At 41.1% G+C, this 18,808-nt stretch overlaps 1 protein-coding gene across 1 annotated transcript in view; it reads left to right on the top strand.

Moving 5' to 3' along the window:
* LOC146315960 (NT-3 growth factor receptor-like) overlaps positions 1 to 18,808 on the top strand; it is a 262,392-nt gene that overhangs the window by 208,835 nt on the left and 34,749 nt on the right. The window contains exon 14 of the mRNA XM_084734986.1: positions 10,620 to 10,750. Coding sequence (XP_084591112.1) covers positions 10,620 to 10,750 — 131 coding nt within the window. The remainder of the gene's footprint in view (positions 1 to 10,619; positions 10,751 to 18,808) is intronic.

Here is an 18,808-nt window from a genome sequence, read left to right as displayed (position 1 = left end):
ACACAAACCACATTACCACTCTTTGTGTGTGTATGTGTTTGTGTATATCTAATATGTGTGTGCATATTTCACTGTAAGAATATGCTTTAATTCATAGCATCTTTTGTATAGGTGAATGATCTGACTGTACAGTGTGAAGTGCTGGTACTCCATGACAACCATCCTCACAATCTCTCATTTGTCTACTGAATGTTTTTTGTTTAAAATATTAAAATAATCTACTGTGGATTTGATTTCCTCTCTGTTGCAACATGACTTATCAAGTACTACACTAATGTTGATGAGGTTATGTTAATGAGATGGTTAAGCTTTAATGAGTGTGTTCGGTGTGTCTGTCTGTTAATTATAACTGCATTGTTAACCCATACAGCACCTCAATATGATGGTAATACTTTCCTAACTTGAGCCAGCTCAAATGAGAAGAATATCCAGGATCTTCAGACCCAGCTTCAGAAACCTGACTTGCACATTTGTGGACTTGAAACTGAAGCTGGTCCCCAAATCCATGTGTGGGTTCCCAAGTCAGTGGAGGGCTGCAATGTCCCTGTCCTGGCTAACACTTGGTGAGATGATAGAGTCTTAAGTCTATCTTGGTTAAATTCTTTAACTTCCAGGATAAAGTGATTCTTTCTTACCATATAGAGAACAAAACGTTGCTGTACAACAGAACTCACATTTACATGTATCCAGACTTAAGTGCTGAACTGATAAAGCACTGCTGCTTCTACCCAGTGAAGAAGACACTTTGCAAACCTAACTTGAAGTAAGTGGCAAATCCATTTCTTCAGGCTAAAAGGAGTGATTTGGTGAATCCAACTTGAAACACTCATGGTACTGCATGAGGCCCATTGTTAGCATTATGTGCTTGGTGGGAATGCTTCTGTAGATGGATTTGTCACTAGAAGATCATTGCTTTCAAATTCAAATCATGGTCTAAACAACGACCCGCGGTCTATTTAACCCAAAAATGAGAACTCTGTATCTGTGAACATCAACAGACTAACTCAAGCAGAATGTATAAAGGTAATTTAATTATCATTGTACAGCACAGGATTGCACATTGAAAAAAGAGTTGTAGTCCCTTCATGCTTCATTAACATCAGCAGCAAGATGGTGATGATAGTATGGTCAGTATCTTCACCTAAAAAGTTAAACTTTTGAGAAACATTGTTCATCAAATATGTTGGTGAATGAGTGTTCTCCATGTAAACACACCTACGTCCTGCCAGAGTCTTGTTTGTTGTGTCCTGTTATCTTGGAGCACAGTCTGCCCATCAAGTGTAATAGCTTGATCCAAGATGTTGTGATGGAGCAGGTCTCTGTTAGATGTGGGCACAACAGTCTCTGATTTCCTGTCACTTGGCTCGGCTGATTCCAACTTCCAATCCATTCCAATGTCCTAGCTGGAGAACAGTCAGGAGCATCCAGGCTGGATTAGCATGGCTCCTATCCCTGCTTGCCTCCACTCCTCCAGCTGTTGTCAAACAACCTGCGATGGTGCATCCTGCTGATCTGACTGGGTGCTGAAAGATGCCTTGTGCATTTCTGATCATCTCAAGTAGAGCTGCACGATATATTGTTTGAGCATCGTCATCGCAATGTAAGTGTGCACAATAGTAATAGTCACATCGCAGGTCCTGCAACGTAGGAGGCAAACGTGTTCTCATCTCATTTCAAGGGTACCTGACACACACTGCGCACAGCGATCCACCAATAACAATCGTTCTTAATCAGTTTGCCAAAGCAGACCACGCCCCTGCATATGGAGTGAGTCGCTGGTAACAACATTGAGAAATGAGCAACGAAATCGACGAAAAAGAAGACTTGGTGCCAAAAAGAAAAGCAATGTCAGTTATCTGGAATTATTTCGGCTACAAGAAGGATGATATTGACCAAACACGTGTTCTGTGTCGACAGTGCCTTGCACCTGTTGCCACAACGAGAGGTAACACAATTAATTTGTTTGACCATTTACGTCGGCACCACACAGCTCAGTACGACGAATGCAAAGCCAGATCTGAATCAGCCCACATGTTAGCATCATAGTTTTACTGTCACTGTTACTTTTGTATAAGTTATAATAATTGAAATCTCAATGCAGAGCTGCAGTGAACAGACAGGATAGACGCTGCTGTGTGCATCTCTGTGAAGAGCAACTGATTTAAATGCCGTCACATCGCCTTGAGTGAAATCCAGACCATAACTTTTTTCACTGATGTAACTATGCTATCACCAAAGAAACAGATCATAAAACTGTGATGTTCATTGAAACTTTGGTGATATCAGCTGTCTTAACTTCTACACAGCTCCTCTCTGCTCACCGGTGCAGCTCTGTCTCACCCCGTCTTTGACACAGTGTGTCTGCTGATTGATCATTGATGACTTCTAACCAATCAGATGTGCTGTGCTGTAGGCGGGACACTGAGCCAGACTACAGAGCGTAGTTGTATATTATACTGTACAGTGTATAATGATCTAATATATGTATAGTATATACATAGTACAGCACTGTATAAGTTTTAAGTTTTTAATATATTACTATTATCATTACTATTATCATTATCATTACATTACATAACTGTGGTTATAATTACAGACAAAGATCAAAGACAAGAGCATTTTTAAAATAATTTAACCCTGATGCCACCACTTTTTTTCTTTTTTTGCTGATCCGAAAAATGATCCGATCCGCGACTCAAAACCATGATACGATCTGAAAAAACAAAAATCCTGTATTTGTTCATATCGCAATATATATCGCAGGGTTAAAAAAATCGCGATGTCAGTTTTTTCCAATATCGTGCAGCCCTAATCTCAAAGTCCACTGCTCTTTAATCTAAACCCCACACTTGCTTTCCAATGCCTATGAATGTATTTGCTGCGGACCCACCCACCCACCATTTGAATTTCCTGTCATGACATTCCTTCTGGCACCTCTGCTCAGGTCCACATGTGTAAGATAGCAAATGCACTTGCACGAGGTCTGTGCCACTGTGGGCAGAAGGTCTAAACATGAAGGCAAAATGAAGGTGTGGCCTGGTACATTTGCTATCTTGTGCTTGGCGCTTTGGAGTAAAAACCGCTTGCACTTTAGACCAGCTAAAACCTCTTTGAAGCGCAAAGTCTGTGGTCTTTGAACACAAGATAGCACCTGGCGGGCTTGACCAAAACACACACACATCTTCATAGTCACAAACACCTTCATTTATTGTCATTCTCTTCCTCACATGGGAGTGGGGATTAGTTAAGTGTTATTTGAACATATTTTCTATCAGCAATAAAATGTAAATATTGAAGTTAAAAGCGTTCGCGTGTCTCACGCTTGGCTGAGGTGCACAGGTCTCCACAATCATAGAACACTTTTCTTTATTGTTAAACAGTCGTGTGCACATGTGTCTTTAGAGATAAACTCACTAATAAGGAAGAAAGCAATGTAATTATAAAGCCTAATAAATCTCAACAGACCTGCAAAGTGAGCACGGGCCGGGATCACAGCTGTCAGGTGGAGCAGCTGTAGTGTTTGTGTCTGCATGTTTGTTATGATCCAGAAAAACAAGGATTAAACAATTATGATCTATAACATACAAAATATACAAGACACTATATTTGACCGCACGGGTCTGGCCGGGGGAGAGAAAAAGTTATGTGTGCTTCTATCAGAGCTGGTTGGATCTATCTGTGCATAATTTTGCGCACGTCAAACTTCAGTAACTCTCTCTGATTGTTTTGTAGCGGGTCAGAGGAGCGAGGATGGGAGGAGGAGATGAGGATTAGGTGGGAGAGGAGCAGGAGGAGCGTGAACAGCCGCGTATCTGCTCCTTCACCTGGCTCAGGTGGGCCAGCGGAACCAAGAAGTTTCGTGGCTAGACTGGATTGGTTCACCTCCCCTCTCTACTGCACCATCTCTCTTCCCCCGCTCCTCAGCGAGCAGAGTTAATAATGATGATGATGTTAATAATTAATTATAAAATACAACACAATTTCAAGGTGCTTCAGGTTAAAATATAAGCAGTTACATATCTGCATGACATTTGCAGTTCATTTATTGTACTGGTTTTTGCAGGCATTAATGTAAAGTAAACTATTTACACATGAAGCTGTTTTGGAGACGTCCTGCTGTCTCCATATATCGCGTGTTCACTCCTCGTACCAGGAGATCTGTCTCCTCATTTTGAAAATCTTTTCTCTTTGGTTATGCTGCCACTGTATGCTGGCACACCTGCCTCTTAAAGGTGGGGAGAGCTGACTTTCTGATTGGTTTATTGCATGTTCGGCCTAAACTCGCCTGTGAATTAATGAGGGCACATGGGAACACCTGATAGGTGTATCCTGCTTTGTACTGGTGGTACAAAGGGCGGGGCAGGGCAAAATATCACTCCCGTCCCTGGCACAAAACGGCAAATGTGGATTTGGACACACCTTGAATAAATTAAATCCATTGCGCCTCGCTCTTTCCACTTGCGCTTTAGATCAGCATAAGATAGGGCCCCATGTGTTGAGTCCATCTAGTGCACAAAGAGCTGCTGACATGCCACAGAACACCTTCTGCACAAACACATGTGATAGCTTCATGAAGACAAAAGACCGTGTCTACAGCATTGACTGATGCTCTGGGTGATTGTTGCCTTGTTAAAAGGCCTTCATTCTCTGGTTGACTGCCTCTGTCAGCTGGAGGTCACCTTTCCAATATGACTGGTGTCAGGGTTGAGCTTGTTGGAAGAAATCTGACCTTCATGTCTGATCAAATGACTTCTAAAGCCCTCTCTTAGCTGCCTCTGTTGCTCTTTCACCACAGCCTCTGTTGTTGTTGTTGTTGTTGTTGTTGTTGTTGTTTTTCCATGGGCATGGTGCTGGCTGTTTGCTGTGAGCACAGTGGAGTGGTTCAAAATGTACCCTGAACATTCAAACTGAAGTTCCAAGACCAAACACCCGACATTTTTCCTGCATCAACAGCAGCACCTCAGCATGGTGCACAACCAGTGCTGTCCCTGTTCCCCACATTCATCACTGAATAGTCCCATCATCCATGGTATGTTTTGGCTCCTCCTGCTGCAGTGTGTCAGCTGCGGCTGTGAAGGTAAAGATGTGCAAAGCAGCAGAGCAGAGAAGAAGCTCATTGACTGTCAGATCCACCCGTCTACATAGCTAAGACAGAATTTCAAGGACTGCAAGTACTATGAAAAATTACATGATATGACCATTTGATATGCAGCATGTATCAATACATTAGACAATTTTATTTTCTGATGCCCTGTCAAAATATTCTAGGTACAATGCACCTCTACAACCACATGCTAAAATATAGTGTCTCCCTTCATTCACAGATGTCTGGCAGTCCACCAATATAATGGAGTCAAATATTTTGTTCAAGTTTAAGATGTTCACTTTTCACACAATTTTGTTTCTTTTGATGTTAAAAATGTTACTGAGTCCTCATGGTCCACAATATTTCATACATATACAAGAGAAACCAAACTTACACAACAACTATCAAGGTGAATTGTAGCAAGAAAAAAGTAAAATAATGAGTGTAATTTATCACCAAATCTGCTGAAAAAGAATGAATTTGAAGTAAAGTTCACTTTTAATTCAACAAAATTAATTTTTAAAGAAAGATGAGCCGCTGAGAAAAAGCAGAAAACAAGCCTCCTGTGGTCCAGAGAGGCCCAAACTAATCCAAAATACTGTTATTAATTCATAATGAGGTTAGGACTGTGCTTTGGGTGACACATATTTCTGCTACACCCCCATGATAACATTGCTAAAATTTATTAATTAGTCTGGGTCTCAAGATGAACAACAATTTGTATTCAGCTCATGTCCCTGCAGGGCAATATCACAGGCATGTTTTATGAGTCAGGGGGCCCAGAGCGACAGCTCATTTGGGGCATTTATCACTGTTTGTGCGACAGATTCAAAATATATGAACCAGTTAGTCCTTGTTGCATCAGTAAACAAGATGGGTGGAAGACAGGGGAAAGGACAGGAAAGTGTGTTAATAACCATACTTATGAACATGGCTTATGTAATGAAATAATTGCCCCTGAGATGCTGCCACCCATGACATTCAGACTTCACAGCCTTCAGAACTCTATATGAATAATTACTATTTTAATATTTATTCTCAGAGCTACTTTGCTTTATGTTTTACAACTTAAATTTTAATGCATGCTTTTCAAATACATTCACTGGCAGCGGGTTATTGGTCTTCAGACAGCCTGCATTAGTGGTGAACTGGTCCTGAACCCTCATAGGCACATGTAGGCTATAAAGTTAAATGTTATAAAGTGAGCAGAGATTCTAACAATGTGGAATGAAGCTTCAAGCTGTAACAGTTGCAAATATTCTAAAACATGTTCAGTAAATTAACACTGGTCTTGTGTTGGGCTCCCCAATGAGTATTTTCACATGGTTGGAGAATAATTGATAAATTAGAGCTTTGTAGGTGGGATTGAGAACTGAAATGTCATCTTGTGAAATAGCAATTGTGAACAATTATTAGAGAAAATTTGAAAGAGAAATGTGCACAGCTTTACAGGTCATTAACATATTTATTTGATTGTTGTGTTGTGACAAACATGAACTGCTTCTGGCAAGTTAGAGCAGCTTCCATGTCGCACTGGGATGGATGAGTCACTTGTTACTGATCAGAGTCAGATGGGGTTGAGCTCAGGGCTCAAATGAAAAGCAATTTTTATTGAGTTGGTTCTGTGTTGAGGAATAGTCACGCTGAAGCATTTGCCTTAAAGCTGCTGTAATTGATTCTGGAGAAACATTGCTGAGTGTTGAGTCTTCCAGGTCATCAATACCAACACTAATACTTGCCAGTTGAGTTTGCTACCAACCCAATTGGTGGTATTTGACGACCTGGGAATGTTACTTTGAGAGGCAGCTGGATTTGCGAGACCATGCAAGAATCCATCTTCCCAGGCTCCAAGCTATTGGTCTGTGTCCACACCAAAGCTGCTGCCAATCAGGTGCGGCAATAGCAAGAAACGTCCATAGAAGTGACCCGTCTTGAACAAACAATGGCGACTCCTGAAGAGGTTAGCGTAGATACTGTGATAGCAGTATCTGCCGGAGAGTGTGTCTTCATTGAAAGAAGAGGAAAGAACAACAACTTTACACACACACGGGTTAGTTAAATGAGTTGACCGTTCCGTCACTGGGTTGCAATTAGCGAGACTGTAATGAGCTCTGGGACTCGTGTTATCCAGCAGCATACATATAGCTGCTGTAGAGTCTCTGAAGAAAGAGACATCATGACAGTCAATCAGTGACACTAGAAAAGGACCATTCAGTCACTTCAGTAACACTTAACATGAAGTGCTGATTTGAAATCATTATAATCAGAATCAGTCTTGTATTTATGTGTGTATGTATTTTTGGATGTTTTTGTTTATAAGCACATTTTTGCTGTTTTATTTCATTTTTATGTAAACCACTTTGAACTGCTTTTGTATGAGATGGTGCTTTAGGCATAACATTTGAATTTGAATTTTACCTAAATTTGATGAAATGCATCAGTAAGAACAAATCCAAATTCTGTATGTGTTGTAACCATTCAATATTGGACCCAAAAAACGAGCACAGCCTGGAGACAGAGAGAGGTTTAGACAGTTTATTATGTGTTCCTTTTTGAAGGTTGTCCGAAGGCTTGGCTGAGACAAACAGGGTTCAGACTGAAGAGGGCTGAGCAGGGCAGGCAAAGGAGCTGGTGGCTGAAGACAGAGATGAGGCTGGTTTGAATGGCTGAGCAGGGCAGGCAATGGAGCTGGAGGCAGAGGATGAAGACAAGGCTGGTTCAAGCAGAGCTGGCATGGACGATCACAAAGGAGACTGAACAATCTGGCAGTCTGGAAGTCTGAGCCGGGGTTATATACTGCAGTGTCTTGATTAGGAGATTGGGTGCTGGTGAGCAGGAGAGCAGCTGCAGAGGATCAGATGGATGAGCAGGAAGGAGGGAACCAAGAGTCACACCCAGCAACACAGACAGAGACAAACATGACACACTGGGGGGAGGGGAAACATGAAACACAAGGAAAGGGAGAGACAAGGCCCAAACTCTAACAGTATGTCTTGCCTAACTGTGTGTGGGCTTACTTCTGCACCCCAACATCCAGTGATATACTGTCACTCCTGGCTGTTCAGCCTTCTCATGATCTCACAGGTGGTGCTCTGCTTTGGGTCCTGTGTTGTATGATGTACAGCTGCACATAGAGAAGAATATTGTCAATTATATCTCAGAGCTGTTTCCTTGGAATATTGGACACACTTCTCAATAATTAATAACTTCAATACTGTTGAGAAATCAGTAATTGCACACTATATCTTTAATTTTGGTCCCATAAATACAATAATAGTATGCCTGAACTGCGCCACAATCAGTTTACTGATACAGTGACTGTCAATTTATGATACAATCATTGTAGATAGTGGCCAATTTACCGATTTTTGAAACTGTTTGAGCATAATTTTGAAAACAGGGCTTATTTCATCTGAACACTACACCCAATTCACACAGCCACACACACAGGTAGCAGAACAAAAAAATGAAACACTTAATTCAAAACTGTACAATAATTAGTAAAAACCCAATTTGTCACAGCACACACATTCTTCATATGATCTGATTTTGCTTGAGTCACATTCACACTGCTGTGCTCAATCTAAAACATGTTTAGCATTTCTACTTTTTTAAATAGAGATATTGCCAGGGTAAAGTACATGAATATATGGATCAAACACAGCACAAAAAACAGTGCTGCACACTGATGAAAATAATTATTTCTCTTCACATTGTAAAGTCAGTCAATACATCCATACATCTCCAGAGTTTACATTTTGGACTGAAAATCAGAAGAGAACATTCTAAATAGCACATAAATACAGCGACAACATTTGTGGAGACAAAAAAGACAGCATGAATTACACTCAGACTCTGGGATGCATTGTGCTGATTTTAGAGAAAAGTTTTTCAGCTGTGCTTATGTTGAAATGTCCAAATTTCTGTGGCAACAGCAGATCTGCTGAGGTTGGGCTGAACTCTCTGTCCAGTCTCTCTCAACCCAAAGTTTACAACACGATCAACCAATGTTGCTCAAATCACGTCTCGCCTTCTTTGTTCACATCCTCTGTTTGTGTTGAAGGCAGGTGCAAAATGTGCTGATAGTTGTTCAGATCTGGGCTGAGGTTTTGCTCCTTGGCTTCACTAACTGTGTTATTTTTAATTTTAGTGTACAAGCAATCTTAAAAAACTGTAATGTAGAGGTATGTAAAACATGAAATTAATGTGTTTATATCACATGTCAATATGTGTGTTTGGATGTGTGAGAGAAGGAGAATGTGGGTTATCTGTAAGGCTGAAGGTCTGAGGTGATGTAGTTGAACCTAACAATCCCACAGTACATCACAGTGAGTCTGTGACTTAGCAGAGGCTGCATCTATCTGAGTGGACAAGAAAACAGAACAGGGCATGTCTATCAAGAAATAAATGTAATTTGTCATTACTGACAATCCTTAAAATAACAGTTGTGCTGTTAATTTACAGATAATGTCTGTAATTTTGCTGAGTTTTGTATGTAATTGAAAAACAAATAACAACAAAAAGCTATGGTAGCTGTGGTTTTGTTATAATACATAAAATTAAGATTTTTTTTTACAGTGTAAATTACTTTCTTTGTGTGTGTCTACATGTGTGTACTAGTGAGTTGTGCATGATCTCAAATGATGAAGATGATCATGGCTTTATGATTATAGACACATGAGAGAGAAAAATACAGTTCTCTCACCCCCCCCCCCCCCCCCCCCCCCCCCCACACACACACACACACACACCAATGGAAATACATAGTGAGTGATCATCACACGAGGTGACTCTTATGACAGATCAGCATTGCCACTGGCAACAGCACCAGTAGTGTGTGGTTGTGTGTGGGTGTTTACATATGTGTGTATTGTCTCCCAGAAGGCTTGCTGAGATTTATGTGGCCGGTTCAATGCAAAAGACGATTTTAGGAATAGATAAATGCATACAAGCATAAAGCAAACAAAAGGCTAATTACAAGCCAGACACTGCTGTAGCTTGTCTCATTCTCAATGGAAGGTTATTCCACAGTTGTGGAGTCCAGGCAGTAAAAGCGTTGCCACCCGCTGTCACTAGTCTTGCCCTGGGTATCGAGTGCAAACACTGGTTAGCAGATTGGAGAGTATGTCCAGGGATGTAGGGGGTGAGAAGGTCAGATAAGTGAGAAGGGGCAAGGCCACTCACTGATGATTCCTCACTTATGATGGCATTTTCCTCAGTTGACATTTTTTTTCTTATTTTAGTCTTTACCATTACAAAGTCTTTGCTTTGTGTTTGTGTGTGTGTGTGTGTGTGTGTGTGTGTGTGTGTGTGTGTGTGTGTGTGTGTGTGTGTGTGTGTGTGTGGTGGGATTATTGTGTGAAGCAATCTGTTTGTATGAAAAGTGCTATATAATAAAGTTTGGGTGATTCACTGAAAGATTGATTGGAATATAAGTGAACAGGTTCCACCAAACTGTAAACTTGCACTGTAAGATTATGCTTTTAAGTGTGTGTGTTAACTCAGTCCTCATGCTTCTGTCTCTCTGTCTCAGATGTTCAGCATATTAAACGGAGGGACATTATTTTGAAGAGGGAGCTTGGAGAGGGAGCCTTCGGCAAGGTCTTCCTCGCTGAATGTTACAACCTGAGCCCCACCAAGGACAAGATGCTGGTAGCTGTAAAGGTAAGACACAGAAGCAGTGTGTGTGTGTGTGTGTGTGTGTGTGTGTGTGTGTGTGTGTATGTGTGTGTGTATGCATATGTGTGCGTGTGTGTGTGTGTGTGTGTGTGTGTGTGTGTGTGTGTGTGTGTGGCAACTGCCTTCCTGTGGAACAGAGAGAAAAACAGTATGTGAAAATGCACCCAGCTGATGGAGTATGTGTGTTCCAGCCAGCAGCAACAGTCAAGTACATCTCAGAGAGATGCTGACAAGCTGTTTTACCACTCTCACACACACAAACACATACCTGCTGTGTGTCCTGATGATGTGCCATTCAGTCTGGCCTGACTTTGACCTCATACACTGCACAGGAAATTCAAAGAACACTCATTTCAACCTACTGTTTATTTTGCTTATTGGGCAAAGTGAACGTACACAGCATACCTAACGTAATGAATTCGTTGCTTGCACACATCTCACAGCTGATACTCGAGAGGACAGGAGGAGGTGGGACAAAGACATCACCTATCACAGATGGATGGGCTGATAATGGTCAGTTGGAAAGCAGTTACATCTCCATAAAATTCTATGTGAACACTTTTACAGTCCAATCAACTCATCAATTCAAAAGTTTTTAAAGTTAATATTATTCAGTTATCAAAAGCCACTCACACAACGTGTATCCATTACATCCATTGCTTCTGGGCATCTTGCTAGTCATTTATCCACCAGACTATTTCAACACACAAAAAAGATTGAAATCATTCATCTAGTATTTGACTGTGTGTAGTAGTATTGTATTGTAGTATCTGAACATGTTGTGTAAGCAGATGCCTGCTCACATAGAGTATGGTTAAGTATGAAACATGATGGGTGACATTTGCAGAACAAATGTTCTAGATCGAAAATATCATGGTCTGAAAACCATGAATCCACTTGGTGACATTAACACCCTAAGTAAAGCTACTAAATGGTGAATATGACATGGACTGCATTAGTAACATGACACACATTGAAGACAGAGGATCTCTAGTCAGTACAGCAGCAGTTATTAATGGAAACATGGCTCAGACATTGACCTGCAGCAGACAGGTGTTAGTCTTAGTGAGGATATAGAGGGATTACAGCTGCAGCCTGTTTAATCCTGCAACATTTATTGCCCTTTGCTGCATTATGCTATTTTTTGCCATCCTGTTCTATCTGAAACACACACACACACACACACACACACACACACACAAACAGACAGTCTATCTCACAGCCATTCATAGACAGTTCATTTCTGCTGAGTCATATAATGTAGAGCGTGGAACGAGGCTGTGTGCATGTGTGGTTTCACAATTCAGTACCTACAATACTAACATGTATATTCAGTCAGAACTCTACCTACCCTGCCTAGATAACATAGACCCCCCACACCCCTACCCCCTCAGAGGCTCCCTGGAGATTAACCACATTCTTAACCACATTATTATCTCAGTATCTCATTTACCAGGTGGGTTACTCAATCCTACTCTGAATTTCTTGCAACTTAGTCAGCTGCCCATGTGAGCGAGAACTCAAAAGCACAGCTCCAACACTGATCACTGCTGCGCAGACTCTGGCTCCAAATTATGTCAGTGCAAGGTCGCAGCCATCATATCTGGGATATTTTGTCTTCAGCTTTAAGCAGTGGGAGGACCACAGGGGAGGCCCATGCTGACTGAGAAAGCTCAATGATATTGTCTTAAAGTTTTTACTCAACATGCTCTTCAATGACCCTCTTCTTCAAAGGAGGTGCAAAATATGCTTTGGACCTCACAGGCATTTCATCCTACACTAAGATTTTGTGTCCCAGTACATTGGAGGTGACGGAAGCCAATGTGATGAGCTGCTGGAGTTCAGACAGTCTCATCTCTATTTTTTTTTAGTGGTAGCCCAGCAAGAAAGCAGCTCCCCTGGAGGTAAAGCATAGTACTGGTTAACTCTCTGGTGAGGGGTTAAGTTGGGGGCTTTGCTCCACAAGCCGGTACTGGCAGTGAGTTGCAAGAAGGAATAATATGTGTATCTTTTATCCAACTTTAACCCATAGGTTTTTTGGTCAGATTAAGGATGACACCAGACTCCAACAGAAAGTCAGGACCAATAATCATCAGAAAAGCAAGGTGACGGTCCTCCATTACATGGGCGTCAACAGCCCATTGCCTGCTGTGCCAGACAAAGTAGACTTTTCTTGCCCAGAGCTGGGTGACCCATGCTATCTGCTGTGACAAATCTCTGGACCTCAGCTGGTAGGAGGGTTTTGTCTGTAAGCCTCATCTGCTTCTGCAAGCTTTCCCTCATCAGGGTATAGGAGCTCCCTGTGTCCACTACTGCCACTACTTGAACTCCATGAATGGTAATTGGAACCTACAGGAGATTATGTTCCTTATTTCTGTGTCCTCGCTGTTGCATGACTGAGACCTCTGCTGCACCTTTTTGTGACGAGTCATGATATCTGCTTCTTTATTGTCGGAATTACCTGTGTTATCCTGCGCCTTCAGCTGGTACACCTTGAATCTAGAGCAGTCCTTACTGACCATGGAACTCACCTTCACATGACACCATTCCCTGCAGACAACTGGCTACCTTTGGGTTAATGTTGCTCAGAATGTGCCACTCCATCTCCTCCTCAGTGTGGCTTCCATATTTCATTTCACTTCCAGTCCAGCAATCATGAGCAAATTCTCTCAGATGCTGCTCAGGCATCTGCCTCCTGTCCTTCAGTTCCTCTTTTACATCGCTCATGGTCAGACGCAGCAAAAGCTGACATAAAAGAGTTTTTGAAGGAGGCCCAAGTATGAATGTGGCTTTTTGTGGCCTTCCGCCAACTGATTGTTGGGCCTTTTAAGACTGTGGACAGCGCCCCAAAAGCTCATGGCTGGGGAGAGGTCCGAGATCAGAGTAGTTCTCATTGTTCTTGCTCTATTAAGTTAAGGACATCCAAGGACTCAGAGGTGGTGTCAAATTTTAGAAATTCCAGACAAACAGTAGGCTTGGAGTAGTAGGGGATCTACCAGACAGACCGACTGATATAAAGGGAGCTACTGAACTAACATCACTTGAGACTGCTATAGTTATCTTTGCTGTGGGAGTGCTTGTGGGTCTTAGCCTAACAGCATCTTCCAGTTGTCACTGCTATGTAGAAGACAGTTAACAAAATTTTCTTCATGGTTTCCTATATTAGCCAGGAGTGACTCTTCTAGTTGGCTATGGCAAAATTAGCATACTCCTGAAGTTTGTCTTTCTATTGAGACATCTGGATACAGAATCCCCGAAATCAGTTTCAAGCTTTGTAACCTGCTTTTGTGAGAAGTCTTTTTTCACTTTTAGCTTAGGCAGTATTCTCCTTTTCTTTCCTGCTGCTTCCAGGGCTAACTGAGCCTCCACACTGCATGATGTGCATTGTTTCAGTTTCTGTATCATCATCGTTCTCTCTAAGGTACAGCGGCCTCTTGATATTTCCTTGTTCTCACTTTCTCTTGTGACAAATAGCCCAACAGTAAAAATAAAATCTGGGTCAGCAGCAGCAGGTTTATAACCTTGTTTAGCCACAAGTGGCTGCCTCATCTATGGCTTGATCTGTTACCATGTTAGAAAAACCAAGACACATCATTTTGTCAACACCACATCAATATAAATCATAATTTATATGGACTACCATATGTAACAATCACTTATCCAAATAATAATTATTACAAGAATTACAGGGGAACCATATGATTGCCCTTTAAGTTACTATCGATGGGTTGATTTTAAGTTATGTGTAATTTCACTTTGTAATCAGGAAAGACAATGATGACTCTGAGATTAGCATTTTGCAACTCTATTCCAGTCATATCCAGATAACAGATATATACATTCAGCCTGTCGCATTTACACACAGTCTGAAACATGCACACAGTTCTTACTGTCCCAGTCCATTCCTCCTTATCCAGAAACTCGATGAAAAGGAACAAAAACTACATGGAAGAGCAATATACAGTATAATCTGCAGCTGAAGCAGCAAAAAGGGGAAGAAAAGTAGTAACTCAACTTACTGAAAAATATATCCACAGCATCTGCTGGACTTGTCCTGGGATGATTATCCTACGTGCTTAGTCCAGGAGGTCCAGTGACTGTTATTCAGCAATTCCATAAATACTGTTCATGAGTGTTTTTAATTCACTTTACTAAAGAGAGGACCTGAATCTTACTAAGACTTTGCAGATTTGTCACATGTGTCTGCCAGCACTTCGGTGTCTCTTTTAAAGACTTTCCCCTAGAGATGCACCAATCAATCGGCCCTGACCGGTGACCGGCCGGTCAACGTCATATATCCGATTCTGTGCCCGTCATTGTCACACACATGTTCTGCACGATGGTGATATCACCACAGCACTGATAAAAGCTACACACACTCTGACACATGCTTGCTTGAAACTGGTGTCAGCAACAGATTCCAAGAACAGGATAAAGAAAAGACAGACAGTCTAAAACGAGACAGAGCAGCTGATAATGTCACAAAACAGACGTAAACTTTGTAGCTCTTCAGGCTAATGTTAGCCAGCAGCAGACTGCTGCTCACAGAGAGACAGTTAAAATCTCACCTCCTGTTCTGGCTGAAGAATAAACAACCTGTGTTGATGTGTCTCCTCAAACATTTTCTTATTCAGACTCGTTTAACTTCTGCATCTGTTTTTCTCACGGCAAAGTTTTTACTGCAGCAAACTGTTGCACCGCGTCTGTCTCTGGTTTGTTTACATCTGCTTCCACAGGAGATCACGTGAAATCACGTCCCGTGAAATCCCGTGAGATTCCATGATCTCACAAGATCACATTCAGCTGATTCATAATCTTAATATAAAACTATAATAAGGCCTGGCTGTAACCTGGAGGACTTTGGAGAAAGTGTAAATAGTATTTAATGAATATTTAATAGTCAGTGTCTTATTATGAACATCTAACTTCATTTTTACAAGAAAAATTGCAAAAATGTTTGTGAATGCTGTCAATTACAGTTCTGAGAAAGACTGAAAATCGGAATCGGCAGGTCAGACCCTTATAAAAATCAGAAATCGGAATCAGCTAAGAAAATTGAAATCGGTGTATCTCCACCCAGTTCATTTATAAGATTACCAGAAAATCAGCAGTCTCTGACATATTATACCAAGAAGTAAACAAAAGATGACAGATATACATTTCCCATAGGGCTATACAGATAGGATGGCATCAATTCAATAGGAATTATACTTTGTTTTTGCAATTATCCTCTGTTTAACTGCTGTGGTGGTGCTACAAGAGTTTGTGGATGTTCCACAGCTATGCTGGTGTTTGAACAGTTGCCATTTGGCACATGGTTGATCTGTAAAACTACACAAAATGCAGACATCAGACATGACACTAGAGCACTTTAATCATGGAAAATGCCCATAACCAGAATCCAGGAAGTAATTTCATATTGGAAAATCTGCACCTCACAATTTACAGTGCAACTGGTGTGAATGTTCTGTGTCAGTGTGGGAACTCACAGACCCTTTTTGATGGTTGATGGAAATAAGGGTGTGAAGGTCAGGCTGGGTGTGTAGTGTGTCCAACATATTGGAGTCCACAGTTCATGTGTCCAATCACAGACCAGCTTTTTTTTCCTAAATTATAAACTAAATTAATCAATTAAGTGTAAACTAAAGATATTTAAGGTCAGTGCAGAGGGTCTGCCAACATCCAAATCAGATATGTGACAGTAAGTGCAGCCATCACAGGCCTGATGAAAAATCTTCATTATAATTGGGCCACATAATGAAAGTTGGGTTCTAAAGAATATCACTGTGTCAACATTACCAGTGCGAAAGTACATTATACAAGACAGTAGTTGCAGCTCAGTGTCTGATGATAGTATATCAACAGAAGAAGGCTCAGAATTAACAAGACAACAAGAAAACAAGACCTCTGACAGAGAGCAGGTAGGTGAGGGAGATGAACGTGGAGGTAACCATGGCAGCAGTCCTGCTATTAAGGCTATTAAAAGTAATTGGAGCATTCCAACCCATTATTGTCATTTACTGAAGAAGAATATGCTGTCTGCTGTCCTCTGGCAGATTGATCATCTCTCTGTGTCATTAATGGATATTGTTTTTGTCAGTTGCATTTGTCCTAGTCTGCTCTGACCCTCAGGAACCATTTTGTGTTGTGACAGAAAGCAGAAATGAGAAAGAAAATGAAGGAGAAAAACAAGATGACAGGAGACAATGAAGGAAATCAAGGCAGTGGTAAACATATTTGTGTACACTTCTGCAGTTTTCCCCCTACTGGTGCCAGTCCTGCCCTGAGCCTGAGTTACTGAGTTATTATATTCTTCACACTGCCATTTCAATGCATGTTATTTCCCGATGTAAACATACTTTACTAGTGTAAAATGATAGGACAGTAAAAAGCATCTCATTGCTAGTTAATTTTTCACTATAAAAACTGTTTGCGACAAAATCTCAGCTCAAGGGTCATCATAGTTGTATAGTAACAATTAACCAAAAGAACAAAAAAATTAATAGTCTAAAAAAGACAAGTTAATAGTTAGTAATAGTAATAGTAGTTAAGAAGTATTTGGTCCAGGTTACTTTCTGTTTCACTGATATAGTGTTTCCAACAGCTTTCATGTGATGTCATGATACGAGATGGAAGATATATTTATTTTATCATTTTATATTATATTGATATTATATTTTTTGATATATTTATTTATCATTATACAAAAAGTCTGTTTTGCAAGATTTTGACAGTTCCTTCTTTGATTCATTAGTTTAGCTGAGGGGATAAAAAATGTAAAAAAATATTGAACAAAATATTACATGGAGGAATTCTGAGGATGAACTGAGTCTGACACCCTGAGGGAAGGAGCTGCTCCTCTGTCTACAGTAGCACATACTTCTGTATCTCCTGCCTGATGGCAGCAGGGTCCCGGGCTGTGTACATCCCATGATACAAGTTTGTGATGTTTCTATTCAGGATGCTCTCTATTGCTCCTCTGTAGAAGTTGACAAAAACATGGCACAAGAATTTTGCCTTCATATTTTTTAAAAAAAAAATACAGCTGTTTCTGAGCCATCTTGACCAGAATGGAGATCTGTGACAACCATGACAGGTTCTCTGTGATGTTGATTCCCAGAAACCTAAAACTGTTTACTTGCTCCTACCCTCCAAAGACACCATGAGATACACTGGTGTGAATATTGCCCCATAGCTGTCAAAGCTGGTGCACTTAGACTTCTGGTTTGGTGAACATGTGAGAGCGGTGTAGTCTCCCTCTCCCGTAACTCAACTTTACAAAAACCCGTCTTTTTCTTATACCCTCAACGACCCAAGTAAGAACTGACACCTTACAAACCCAGAATAACACTGTGTCACCCGGAATAATGTCAAAAATGCAAAGCAAAAACACAGAGCTAGCATAGGGGCAGATCTTAAAAACTCCTGGACTGGAGAAGATCCAGACCACGGTATCTGATCACGGACAACCTATCATCTCGCTGGAAGCCAGTGCCGAGTCAGATGACCAGCGGATTCGTACTCTGGAGGCGAAGTGTGTAGCTTTAACCGATAGCAACAACAAGCTACTAGTGAAGACGTCGGACCTTGAAAGCCGGAGCCGCAGGAATAATATCCGAATCATTGGCCTCCCAGAATCAATCGAGGGGCCTACACACACCATCTTTTTCTCCAAGCTGTTAGTTGAGCTGTTCGTGAAGGAGATCTTAGAATCCCCTCCTGAGCTTGACCGAGCGCACAGGGTGCTAACTGCCAAGCCACAGCCAGGATCGAGGCCGTGGCCTGTGATTATCTGCCTGCACTGCTATCGGATTAAGGACCTCATCATACGAGAAGCCCACAAAAGAGGAGGGAAACTTTGTACTCTGACAATTTATTTTTCGCTGTTATTACAGGATTTTGAACCTGCGTTTTTCAGTTTTGTAAGGCAACAACACGTGTAAAGGACGTATTGCTTTATTCTTTCTTTTTATTTATTTATCTACTGTTTTTTCTTAAAGCTGCACTACTTACAGAGAGTTAATACTCTCCATTTAGATGAAC

The sequence above is a fragment of the Lutjanus erythropterus genome, chromosome 13 (assembly GCF_056507025.1).
Source record: "Lutjanus erythropterus isolate fLutEry1 chromosome 13, fLutEry1.hap2, whole genome shotgun sequence".
In the NCBI taxonomy this organism is placed as follows: domain Eukaryota; kingdom Metazoa; phylum Chordata; class Actinopteri; order Lutjaniformes; family Lutjanidae; genus Lutjanus; species Lutjanus erythropterus.
The sequence above is the reverse complement of the archived record's forward strand: the minus strand, read 5'-3'. Positions and strand labels throughout refer to the sequence as shown.